Source organism: Xenopus laevis, chromosome 7L, assembly GCF_017654675.1.
Source record: "Xenopus laevis strain J_2021 chromosome 7L, Xenopus_laevis_v10.1, whole genome shotgun sequence".
Lineage (NCBI taxonomy): Eukaryota > Metazoa > Chordata > Amphibia > Anura > Pipidae > Xenopus > Xenopus laevis.
Genome location: NC_054383.1, coordinates 30,048,663 through 30,062,408, shown reverse-complemented (window position 1 = coordinate 30,062,408; position 13,746 = coordinate 30,048,663). Strand labels below are relative to the sequence as shown.

The window sequence follows — 13,746 nt, the reverse complement described above, 5'->3', positions numbered from 1 at the left end:
TGAATTCATTCCCTTCCGCACAACTAGGATAGAGTCTGATAAACATTTGTGCTGCTTTTTAATCTGTATTTAACCGACTCGTATCCATTTATGTTATCAGTATATAACACTGACCCCAGTCAGGCGTCTAGCTGACTTGTATACATAGGGAACATTCGGCTACAACGTACAATGACAATTCTGTGCTTCCTGCTTTGTGTGTGACTGTTGTAGTAGCAAAGAGATGGCCAGCTTCATCTTGGTACCCTTTGTTTGTATTGAGATGTTGGACAGGACAGTGTTCAGATACTTTTGACCATTTAGTGTGTGTTTGCCTTGCCTACGACTCTGGGCTAATCATTGATTTACATATGCACAACATACCAAAACGCTTGATATCAAGCTAAGTTGCAGCAAGATCTGTGTAAATTCATAGGATAATGCTTTTAAATAGCTTGTTTGCCCATTGCACTAAAGTGTGACCCCAGGCAGATGTCCACAGGCTGACAGTTTTCTCAAGGGAAATGTATTTATTGTCCCATCATTTATTGACACCACTATTCCTTCATTTTTGCATGGTACATGGGTATTGTCAACTGAACCCATGGAGGTCTTAGACCATCTGTTCCTGTCTTTCGATATTTTAGACCTAGTTTTGTGTCCTTAAAGGGGACCCGTCACCCAAAAAAAATTATTAAAAATCCTATTTTATCACATTAGTCAAGCAAAATTAACTTTAATTACACTGTATAAATTATTTGAATCGTGTTTCCTTCAGTCTGGGATTTCAAAATTATAGCAAACAGGCAGCAGCCATTTTGTGCACACTGTTATTAAGACAAGTCTTACATCATCTCAGAATCTTGTTTGTGCACCAGACCCAATGTCCATCCCCATGCCCTGGTTACACAATTAAATGGTAAAGAGAATGGAGGAATGTAGGGAAAACAGTTACATCAAGGAAGTGCTGAATGGAAAGTGAAAGTAATTGTCTGCCCCACCTCTATGCCCAGGGCATAAAGGAGGGGCAGACAATATTGGATTGACAGCTGAGATTTTTAAATGAGCTTACAACAGCTATGAATGCTTTAATAAAAAATAGAAATTGGATTTCATGTTTAATTTGAAAAGGACTTTTATTATACAGATTTTTCTTTCCCATTACAGTTTAGGGAAAACTTTTCATCTTTTGCAGGGGTTCCTGGGAGATGTAGTTTATACAACAGCTTGAAGACTAGAAGTTTACAGTCCCTAAGTTATGGCAGACAGTGCTTGCTCTCTTATAACCTTCAGATGTTTTCCTTGCGATGTACAAGCCATGCATCTGTATTAGGAAAATGCAATTCATCAAGAGTTTATGATTCTCCGGAGGCCGACAGATCCTGACCAGCATCCGAACAAATGTGTGATTGTGGCTTTAGAGTGACATATTCTCCCTGGAGAGATTCATTTGGGGCACTTAGAAAATGAAAATGGTTTGTGCTAGCATTAAATCAATAATTAGGTTGCCCTTTGTCCTTAACAGGAAATTCATGATTTTTGTATTCATTTGCCATCCAAGAAGGTGAATGGCTTTCACTCTATGGCGTCTCCTTTCAGAGAGGAACCTTAAACATACATATTATAACGAACTTCTTGAAATGTTGCACTTTTATTTTGTTTAAGGGATTTTTTACATTTTATTGTAATGAGTTGAAAATTATCTTATTCGGAAAGAAGCGCGAGCAACAGTTACTCTGAATTTGTATGGCTTTGCCTTCAACAGTCCTCACCGTGTGTCTGTGATCTGTAATTGTCAGCTGTTTGATACAGAATTCCATTGTAGCCTGGAATAATAGCTTGTCCTATCTTTATTTTACACTGGCACATTAAAAATTGTAATGCACCTCATAAGATAGTAATGCTCTAGACATAATGGCTGCTGTAATTGCCTGTTTTCAATCATTCCACTGCAGCTGAGCTTTCTATCATCTTTTCAGAAGTACCGCTGATCATAAAGCTGTCAAAAAAAAAAAAAATCATATACCTACAAATGATGCATTATTTTCTAAAGTCTTCTATGTCTAGGCTCAAAAACCACATGACCAATGTTTGAGCTGGACTGTGTAGGTCTGAAGTGCCAAGTGTAAATTGTAGACATGCAATGGCGTATCAGCAAAATATATGTCTGGTTATGGCAGTGTATAAGTGAGCTCTCTCTCTCTCTGTCAATACATTAAGCAGTCTGGGCTACGGGTATATAATAAGATACTTTAAAAGAATAATCTTGAGTGCAAACATGGTTAAGTTTCATCATATTTAGGTTAATTTCTAAATAGGGGTGACACTTTTTCCAGTAGTAGTGATGTCATAAGGTGGGCAGTGGGTGGGAATAAGGGGGAATTGCTGTTGTGGTGGAGCTAGGAGGATCCAGGACCTAAATGACCGGATTGGAGGCACAACTGGATATTGTGATGAAGGAATTACAAGCCCCAACACCCCAGGAATATTTGGTAATTTATTGGCTAGGACAGGAAAATACTACGTGGGTGGCAGCCCTATTTGCAAATATGATGAGTAACCAAATGGTTATTGATATAGAAACCAAAAGGAAATTCCCCAAGTATATATATATATATATATATATATATATATATATATATATAGCAAGGGAAAGTTGTGCTCACCACTATTTTTTAAGGGTAAGGCCTTTTTGCAGTAGCAGTATGCACAAAATGTCTCTGTCTTAAATATATTGATAATGGGTTGAGTGCAGAGGACCTCCTGTATTTGTCTATATGTATTTTGTGGTCACAGCCTCATTGCACAACTTTCCCTTGTTTGTTATAGTTATACAGGAGCAGTGACCAGCTCCATGTTGTAGCTCCCACCCCTCCCAGGTATAGTCAGGTGATCCCACTGGTCTCTAATAAAAGGGCAGCCAAGTTTGGGAGTTTTACTTTGAAAGCAGCTAGTAAGTTGCAGGTAAAACTTAGTCCCTTTTTAAAATGTATAATTAAGCAATTGAATTCTTGATGAATCAGATGAAAATGAAGCGTAGGACTGGCCAGATATGGGATGACTGACGTAGTTGGCCAGCTTAAATATATTGCAATATATGGACAAACAATCCCTGTGTTGTTTAAAGGGTAAGGCATTTTTTTAGTAGCAGTATGCACAAAATGTCTCTGTCTTAAATATATTGATAATGGGTTGAGTGCAGAGGACCTCTTGTAGTTGAATATATATAATAATATATATATATATATATATATATATATATATATATATATATATATATATATATATATATATATATATATATACAACTTCCTTAGGTTTAAGCACTCCCATGCGGATATCCATCAGACACAGGTGCTATTCCTTGCCAGTTGTATAGAATTGTTTGAATATAGGAATGCACACTGGGATTTTAATAAAATCTTCTTTATTTATTCCAACATTAAATGAAACAGGTCAACGTTTCGGTCCCCTGCTTGGACCTTTATCAAGGAATATAGGGAAATACCACGTGGGTGGCACCCCTATTTGCAAATATGATGAGTAACCAAAGGGTTATTGATATAGAAACCAAAAGGAAATTCCCCAAACATATATATATATATATATATATGGCACCCACAACATTTGAAGCAATGTACATTCAAGATACACCAAAACTCACATTACATACAAATACTGACCAAAAAAGGAGATAATGTGGGCTCTGTCCATTGGAGCTTGCAATCTAAAAGGATAAGAGGGCATGAGACAAATAACAGTCTCCAGCTAAGCTCCTTCATCATGTTATAAGACATAATTCTGTTATAAAATCTTTGTCCATGCTGCTGGTCTTCTTACTTTAAGAATTCAAAAAAGGTCCCTTGTGGAGTTCTGTGTCCATCTTTATTTACATACATCTATCTGTCTGCTAACAGGTGAGACCTTCTTCTTTTTATTGCAAATTCCATTCATTTCATAGGCGAAAGCTCCTAAATATATATATGAAATGAAACATTATCAGCATTGGGAATTAGTTGAAACCAATTTTCAAATCAACGAGAATGCTGTGGTGACTTGTGATTAGATTATCATATTCCATCACATAAGTGGTTCTCTAAACTCTGAAATCAGATATTTTATTAAAAATATTTTATATTTTTTTTGTTCTCCAATATTTTACTGATTTCTTCATTGGGCAGCAAGAGCTTTCTGAGGACATGCATGTAAACAATTCAGTTACTTTTATTCTTACATACATTTTTATAATGTTGGGTAATACAGCCTATAAGAGGCCCATTTATAAACATTCTCATTTTAGTAGTTGTAGAGGTTTTTGAAAATTTTTTCTCTAAAACCACAGACGCCAAGTAATTTATCACAAGTTCTGACTATAAAAAGCACGTACGAAATGCAGAACAATCAACTGAAACTGAAATCTCTAATTCCTTTAAAGAAAAATGGTACAATTGGATAAGGACACCTCTCATTGACTTTCTATTTGACCAGAACAGGTTTTAGACTGTGAACTTTTGTATGAGAGTTTTTTTGTGGGTTTTGATGCTTAAATAAATCACCCATTTTTCTGGTTTTGATTCGGTAAAGCAAGAAAAATACAAATTTTAGTAAATGGGCTCCTAAGTGTTCCTGGTGTATCCATCCAAAGAGCCATTGAAGACTACAGTAGGTATTATGGATCATTTTAGAATGCTGGCATTGAGCACCCTCATACAGGTAAGGGATCTTTTATCCAGAAACCCGCTATCCAGACTCTATTTTATCAAAAATTTTTAAAATGATTTCCCTTTCCTCCTGTAATAATAAAACGGTGCCTTGTACTTTATCCAAACCAACAAGTAATTAGTCTTTATTACAATCCTACTGGGGTTAACTGATGTTTAAAACTTATTTTAGTAGACTTAAGATCCAAATTACGGAAACATCCATTATCCAGAAAACCCCAGCGCATTCTGGATAACAGGTCCTATACTTGTACTGAACAGCCACCATCATTTCTAGTGTTTTATTGACAAATATAGACTTTTAATTAAAAAATAAAATGAAGATAACATCAACTCTTTTTGGGTTTATACTAAACACACTTGGGGGCACATTTACTTAGGGTCGAATATCGAGGGTTAATTAACCCTCGATATTCGACCGTCGAAGTAAAATCCTTTGACATCGAAGTGAAAGGATTTACCACATTTGTTTCGTCCGTACGATCGAAGGAAAAATCATTCGATCGAACGATTAAATCCTTTGAATCGAACAATTTGAAGGATTTTAATTCATCGATCGAACGATTTTCCTTTGTCCAAAAAAAGCTAGGAAGGGCTATGGGGACCTTCCCCATAGGCTAACATTGATGCTCGGTAGGTTTTAGGTGGCAAAGTAGGTGGTCGAAGTTTTTTTAAAGAGATGGTACTTCGACTATCGAATGGTCGAATAGACGAACGATTTTTAGTTCGAATCGTTCGATTCGTAGTCGAAGGTCGAAGTAGCCAATTCGATGGTCGAAGTAGCCAAAAAAATGCTTCGAAATTTGAAGTATTTTTTATTCTATTCCTTCACTCAAGCTAAGTAAATGTGCCCCTCTTCCCGATATTGTGATCAACTTGACTATGGCTATAGAAAGAGAAACAGCAACATATGCATTTTTGCCAGAAGTATTTAACATGTATGTGTTTGTTTTTAAGGGTTGGAAGAAGAGAACATGCAGATCCATTTATGGAAGAACTCAATCCAGGAGATGCTTCAGAACCAGATGGTCGTGGAACTGGTTAGTGTCAAACTCTTTCTTTAAATGACCATCACGCCAAGAATGATAACTATTAGTTTAGCCTGATATGCACATTCTGTACAGGTATGGGATCCATTATCCAGAAACCCATTATCCAGAAAGCTCTGAATTACGGAAAGGCCATCTCCCATAGACATAGACAATGATTTCCTTTTTCTCTGTAATAATAAAACAGTAGCTTGTACTTGATCCCAACTAAGATATTATTAATCCTTATTGGAAGTATAACCAGCCTATTGGGTTTATTTAATGTTAAAATGATTTTCTAGTAGATTTATGAAGATCCAAATTATGGAAAGATCCATTTTCTGAAAAACCCCAAGTCGCGAGCATTCTGGGTAACTGGTCCCTTACCTGTATATATGTATATGACTTACTGGTTTGTATCAGCTCTGCTGTGTGAAGTAATCTTTTATCTGGTGGAAACCCTATTCTGTGTTCCGTGTTGGAACGGGTGTTATATAATTACATAGAATACTCAGATTTACTTAGATGCTGCCAGTTACCCTGGCATGTAGGCAGTTACCCTGTTTTAATTATTACCCTGCTTATCACATTTAGCCCCCATGCCCCACCCATTTGAAAGATATTCACTGATACACAAGGTACAGGCAACTACAAGAGAGAACCGAATGTGTCTATTGCAATATTTTAGCATAAAAATACAAATAAAAGCCTGAAGAACTGAAGAAGCCGATCGGATTTGTGGTGAAACGTCTTCAAGAAAACTCAGAAACTCCAGTTGCTTTAGACTTCATTCAACTAGATGCTGTATACAAATGAAAGTATTTCACTCCATTTCTACGGCATATTCTTTGGCCAGAGCCCAGAGGGGATTTTCATTGCCGTGGAATGTATTTTTGATAGGTGCTATGAAGAATCAAGGGGACAGTTCATTTGGAAACAAAAACAGAGATCAGGACAGGCAAATCATTAACTGGACAGTCAAAAAAGCAAAAACATTTATATACATAAGTGACCCATTCCCATTGAACAATGCAAGCCGTTTGAAAGCCAGTAATGATGGCAGAGCTTTATATTCTGAAACCATTTGCAAGTTTAAGGCACATTATCTATGAAGGAGTGGGAGACTGTAAATAGTTCTTTGATTTGTCTTTAATATATTTGGCCATTCATCTATTTGGAGGAAGAATTTAATTCACATCCTCCCTATTAAGCAAGGTGGATCTGTAATGGAATGGACTGCCATCTTGTGGGAGTCGTTATGTCTTTCTGTGCTTACCTGGGGAGATATTTCTGCTTCCTTTCTGGCAGTTACAGCAGTCCTGGCTTTCTGCATAGCAGGGATTCAAGCTATTACACTCAGGATCTACGCAGCACAAAGCAGGATCAATTAACTTTTATCTCGGAGGATACTTTAAATTGTTGAGCTATTGCCTGGAAATGCCTGTGACTTGTTCATATCAATGATAGAGCTCGTATCTGTATCACAGCTGCTGTTGGTGGCAGCATCCTCTGATGGTAAGGCTAGGGCCACACGGCGCGATTTTGCCGCGATTCTGCGCTGGGCGAGTTGCGAATTACGAGTCGCTGCGGTTTTTAAGCCGAAATAGCTTTGTTAACTTTGGCGCTGGCGTCAATGCAAATCGCGGCGAAATCGCTGCGCTAATTCACACGCGGCGATTCTTTTTCTACTGTCGCCCGGAAACGCCCAGCGAGGCAACTTCGGGCGACAATAGAAAACGAATCGCCGCGTGTGAATTAGCGCAGCGATTTCGCCGCGATTTGCATTGACGCCAGCGCCAAAGTTAACAAAGCTATTTCGGCTTAAAAACCGCAGCGACTCGCAACTCGCAACTCGCCCAGCGCAGAATCGCGGCAAAATCGCGCCGTGTGGCCCTAGCCTAAAAATACTGTATAATCCTATATGAAGATCACACCTTCACACCTTGTAATTGTGAGTGTGCGTGTATGTACTGTATATAGTAGTCTAAAGTGGGTGCACATGGAAAAAGTAATCACTGCATGGGTGCTATAGAAAATAATCTCAATACATCCATACAAAGTTCACCACTTTCAGGTCTTTTTGAAAAGTAAAAAAAGAAAGTGTTAAAAAAAACCTGAGAGTGCTGGACTTTGTATGTATAAACGAATGAGGCCACAGGCCTGTAGTCATAAGGTCATTAAACTCCTTGGTGATTTCAGCTGTCCTCATATATTAACAGCAGGGGGTAGATTATTGCCTATATACTGTATGTATGTGTGTATGTGTCTTTCTTACATGTGAAAGTAAAAGAAATGAATGTCCTAAGAAATAACAATCATAAAATAAATGTTATACTTTTTCCCCCACCTTCAGTTACATACTGCTATTATTACATTTCATTTTTGAAACTGATTTTATTTCCATAATTGCTATCACTATTTTCTTTACCATGAATTCAGAGTGTGAATTTGAAGCAGTAGGAATTTCAGCGTAGTTGTAAGGTTACACCAGGGGGTGGCACTATAGATTTGTTCACTGTACAATTTCCTACAACATGGATTCATAGGCTGTAAATTGGTTTGGGCCGCATCCTTACAGAAAGATTCCAGGTTCATTCAATCCCAAAAATAGGGATTAGATACATCCTTAATTCAGACAAAACTATTCTATGCTAGAACAAATCATTAGTTTGTAGCTATAGGTAAAGTTTAGCCTCAGACTCGTGGAAATCCTGCTCTTGAATCTCAAATACGGTATCTGCTCTTTATTGCTTCATATATGTCACTTATGTGGCCACTTTACCTCTTTTCATTTGTCTAATAGAATTATAAGTACTGGATTTATTATTCTGAAACCTCAATCTCGTAGGCTTCAATTTAAAACAGTTCCTTTTACTTATTGTGTCATATTTAAGATAACAATTCTTCATTTGTATGATGATTTGATGTTTATCTGCATTGTTTCCTTACATTACTATGAAGGTGCTGTATGTAGCTACATTGCATTATGTAATAGGGATGCACCGAATCCAGGATTCTGTTCGGGATTCAGCCGAATCCTCGTGCCTGGCCAAAATGGGGTGGGAAGGGATATCGTAACTTTTTATATTTTTTTCCTTACCATTTATAATTTGCATATGCAAATTAGTATTCGGATTTGGTATTCGGCCGAATCTTTCATGCAGGATTCTGGGATTTGACCGAATCCGGTGCATCCCTATTATGTAATAATAAGTGTTATGTTTGCCCGCATCTAGTAACCCATGGCAACCAAAGTTGACCAGTTAAAGGAAAACTATACCCCCAAAATGAACACTTAAGCAACAGATAGTTCATATCATATTAAGTGGCATATTAAAGAATCTTACCAAACTGGAATATATATTTAAGTAAATATTGCACTTTTACATCTCTTGCCTTGAACCACCATTTCGTGACTCTATCTGTGCTGCCTCAGAGATCACCTGACCAGAAATACTACAACACTAACTGTAACAGGAAGAAGTGTGGAAGCAAAAGACACAACTCTGTCTGTTAATTGGCTCATGTGACCTAACATGTATGGTTTGTTGGTATGTTTGTGAGTACAGTGAATCCTACGATCCCAGGGGGCGGCCCTTATTTTTTAAAATGGCAATTTTCTATTTATGATTACCCATTGGCACATACTACTAGAAAAGTATATTATTATTAAAATGGTTTATTTACATGAACAGGATTTTACATATGAGCTGTTTTATGCAATATCTTTTTATAGAGACCTACATTGTTTGGGGGGTATAGTTTTCCTTTAATGCTATCTGCTGATTTGTTGCTATGAGTACTAGACAAATAGCAAACAAACTATTTATTACATTGGTGTACTATGTGCGGCTCACTAACTCACTGTTTTTGCAGGGGGAGCAGTGACGGATTTTGATGGAGATGGAATGTTGGATCTAATTTTGTCACACGGTGAATCCATGGCCCAGCCTTTATCTGTGTTCAAAGGAAAGCAGGTACAATGCCTTGCAATTTAATATCAGAGATGTTTTCAAGCTGAAATGCTTTTATTCACTAATGTAGGCTTTGCAGTCTCTACATTTTTGGATGTAACGATTACATAATTCAAACACGTCAATTTCTGTGCACCCAAGTGTCACAAAAGATAAGAATATTCCTAAGCCTAAGGACAGGCTAGCTAGTGAAATCTACACCCCACATCACATTTTAACTTTGTATGATAAGGAAAATGCAAGCAGTTAAAATGCAGCAAAATGCCACTTTAGAATAATAACTCATGGGTAGGAATGGAGCTTCCTTTTAATAGGGCCATGTCTTGGTCGGTAAACATTTTGCAGAATGCAAACAAGCAAATAAATAAAATTATGAGCTGTAGTAGTGGTTGTTAACTTTTTCAGTTCAAACCCTCCTTGGAGGTCCAATCTTGGGTCAAGACCCACCTTAGCCCATACCAAGGTTACAGATATTGGTGTATCAGCCATTCATGTATAGAATATCTATGACATCAGATACGATTTCACCCCAAATATCATGCTAATAAACCTTCCAGGTCTGTCTAGCAGAGCAAATAGGCATTCTCCTCAAATCTCCACCTAACTACATTCAGCCTTAGCCTCCAACCACTACTACAATTCCCCAATTTGGGGACCATTACGCTACATTAATGATCTATATGGGTCCATGAGGCTCATTTGCTAAAAAATATAATACTAAAATTCTGTAACATGCAAATTCTATATCTAATCTACAAAATTTCAGCCTACAGTTCCAAATTTGTATCCAATAAATCATTCATTGGGGTTGCCACGGATCATTAAATATGATTGTAGAACATTTGCTACATAAAGGACCCATAAACCTTCTATGGCAGTAATTCTCTACCCAAATGTTGCTGTTCTACAATTCCCAGCATAGTTCAGCATATTATCAAAGGTAAGTGCATGCTGGGAGTTGTATTCCAGTAGCATCAGTGCTATAGTCTTGAAACAACATTGTTCTCTAGGACCTGCAGCTCCGTTAAGGCAAGAAGATCCTCCAATGGGAATTTTGCCTACTCTATGTCTGTGTTTCTCTTTTTCCCTGCAATCATAGAAACTAAACTTTGATTGTTATGTTTATATTTTTATCACTGCTACTAATTGTCAGCCTGGGATCACTCTAGCTAGTGCCATATTTTATGCTGGTAATTCTTTCGGAGAAGTAGAAGTTGTTTAAGTTTCAGGTATACAAACGGCTTCCTATGGTGTCTTCTCATATACTTACCCTTTTTTCCCCCCTTCACAAGGGCCTGAAAAATAATTGGCTCAGATTAATACCTCGCACGAAGTTCGGTGCCTTTGCACGTGGAGCAAAAGTTGTCCTTTACACAAAGAAAAGTGGAGCACACCTCAGAATTATTGATGGTGGATCTGGCTACCTTTGTGAGATGGAACCTGTAGCTCACTTTGGTCTAGGTAAGTAGCAACATTTGTCTCTTGATGTTCAGTAATTGATATCTCTCACAAAACACATCCAATACACACTAATATGTTTTGAATTAACATTTAGATTCCAGTGTATAGAGTCAATGCTTCAGGGCCTACTGGAATTTTCTGATTTGCTTAGCCAAGCAGAGAAAGTTGGGCAAACAGATATTATATGAAAGACATTTTCCATGGACCCTCTTATTTACAAGTTGTCTTGAGCACTCCATGCAAATGTAGTTTTTACTATAGAATGTATTATGTATTGCTGTGTGTATACTATAGAGCTGGTGTATGAACTGAGTGCAGGTAGGAAGAGATTGTACCTTAAGTGAGAGGGAAGGGGAACACTGGCACATGAATTTGGTGGGGTTTGGAGAGGTGGTGGTGGGAAAAGTTGCTACTGGTATGGGATTTGATATCTGGAAACCCATTATCCCATAAACTCCATTTTAATCAAATAATTGAAATGTTCGGAAAATGATTTCCGTTTCTGTAATAATAGTACAAAAAGTGTACTTGATCCCAACTAAGATCTACTTAATCCTTATAGGAGGCAAAACAATTCTGTTGGGTTTAATTCATGTTTAAATTATTTTTATCAGACTTATGGAGATCCACATTATGGAAAGAACCCTGATCCAGAATAACATCCCATACATGTACAGTATATAACTTTAGTGATGAAAACCTACAAGTGAAGAGGTGGAATTCTCTCCCTGAATCAGTTGTACAGGCTGATACATTAGATAGCTTTAAGAAGGGGTTGGATGGGTTTTTAGCAAATGAGGGAAAACAGAGTTATGGAAGATAGCTCATAGTACAAGTTAATCCAGGGTCTGGTATTATCAAAGCTAAGTGCATGCTGGGAGCTGTATTCCAGTAGCGTCAGTGCTATAGTCTTGAAACAACATTGTTCTCTAGGACCTGCAACTCGGTTAAAACAATTCTGTTGGGTTTAATTCATGTTTAAAGCAGACTTATGGAGATCCACATTATGGAAAGAACCCTGATCCAGAATAACATATCTCATACATGTACAGTATTTAACTTTATTAGATGGTCTAGTTATGAAACCTTCATGTGAAGATGTAGAATTCTCTCCCTGAATCAGTTATACAGGCTGATACATTAGATACTGTAGCTTTAAGAAGGGGTTGGATGGCTTTTTAGCAAATGAGGGAAAACAGGGTTATGGAAGATAGCTCATAGTACAAGTTGATACAGGGACTAGTCCGATTGCCATTTTGGAGTCAGGAAGGAATTTTTTCAAATTGGAGAGGCTTCCAATGGGTTTTTTTCTGGATCAACTAGCAGTTAGGCAGGTTATATATAGACTTAAAAGGTTGAACTTGATGGATGTGTGTATTTTTTAAGCTAATTTACTATGCTGCTATGTTACTATAAATGTAAGTGAGGGGGAGAGCTGGCACATGTACCACTGGGAGAGAGCTGGCACATAAATGTTTTATGGAGAAAGAGATAGCTGGCAGATGGCAAAGAGAATGACCTGGCACATGATTTAAGAGTGGAGACTGAATGCAGGCCCGAAATGGCAATCTTTGGTTTCTGGCAAATGCCAGAGGGGCAGCTATAAGGTGCCATAGAAAGTCAGTATTTAGTGGGCTGGTGGGGCTGATTGGGCCTCTGTGTACTTGAAATGCCAGGGCCTATATTGACTCTCAGTCCAGACCTGACTGAATGGGACTGAATCATACAGCCAATATTGATGGGATTTTGTTTACATATTTTTATGCAGCTCAGTAGAATTACGCAGCTAAGTGATTAGTCCTGTCTGTATAAAGTATTATCCTGGATTAACATGATATAATGTCATCAAATGTTCAAGCTACAGCTTCTTTTAACGGCTAAGTCATAGGCCAGAAGGAGCCGGTGTATAGTCTCTGCTGGCATTACTAAGGAGTTAAAATTAGGCTCAGCTAAAAGGTCTGTTATTTTAGGATATAAAGCTAAAAAATGAGCTTTGATGGTTTTGGCAGCCTGCAAGTTTGTTCTGCTCTCTGTCTTTCATCTCGTTCCTTTCTGCTTGTTTCATTAGCGGGAATGAATCTGCTGTAATTGGGAGTCAGAGAAGCACAAGGTGCTAGGCCATTATTGAGTTCTTTGTGGAACTCAAAGAAATGGGCACAAGCAGAAAGTATGGGGTCCCATTCTCTTTTAGAACAGGTACAGTTTCTTACCTATTGTCCCTAGCAATGCCTTTTGACATAGGCAAGAATCAGACCAAATTTGAGATTTTGTGGAATAAAAACATCAGATACCAAGAGGCATTTCCGTTTGTATTATATGCTGTTTCATTTTATAGTGATCTGGATGCTTGCTTCTATGAAATGCGACCATTATTTGTTGATAGGGACATTCCAGCTCTATTAGTAGATGCATATAGCTTGCCAACTATGACCTAATCAGGAACATCCAAAGACATTAAGAAAAAAAAACTTTAAAGGCACAGTATACAACTTAAAAACATTTTTGCAAAAACAAATAGGGCTTACCAAATATTTTAATTAAAAATAAAAAAAATTGTGCAACTCGTAAAGCACTAATTGAAAG

At 37.5% G+C, this 13,746-nt stretch overlaps 1 protein-coding gene across 4 annotated transcripts in view; it reads left to right on the top strand.

Annotated features, from left to right (window-relative positions):
• LOC108696168 (cartilage acidic protein 1) overlaps positions 1 to 13,746 on the top strand; it is a 363,333-nt gene that overhangs the window by 314,509 nt on the left and 35,078 nt on the right. For all 4 annotated transcript variants that reach the window (XM_041568725.1, XM_041568726.1, XM_041568727.1 and 1 more), the window contains exons 9-11: positions 5,658 to 5,740; positions 9,605 to 9,705; positions 10,995 to 11,163. In XM_041568725.1, coding sequence (XP_041424659.1) covers positions 5,658 to 5,740; positions 9,605 to 9,705; positions 10,995 to 11,163 — 353 coding nt within the window. The remainder of the gene's footprint in view (positions 1 to 5,657; positions 5,741 to 9,604; positions 9,706 to 10,994; positions 11,164 to 13,746) is intronic.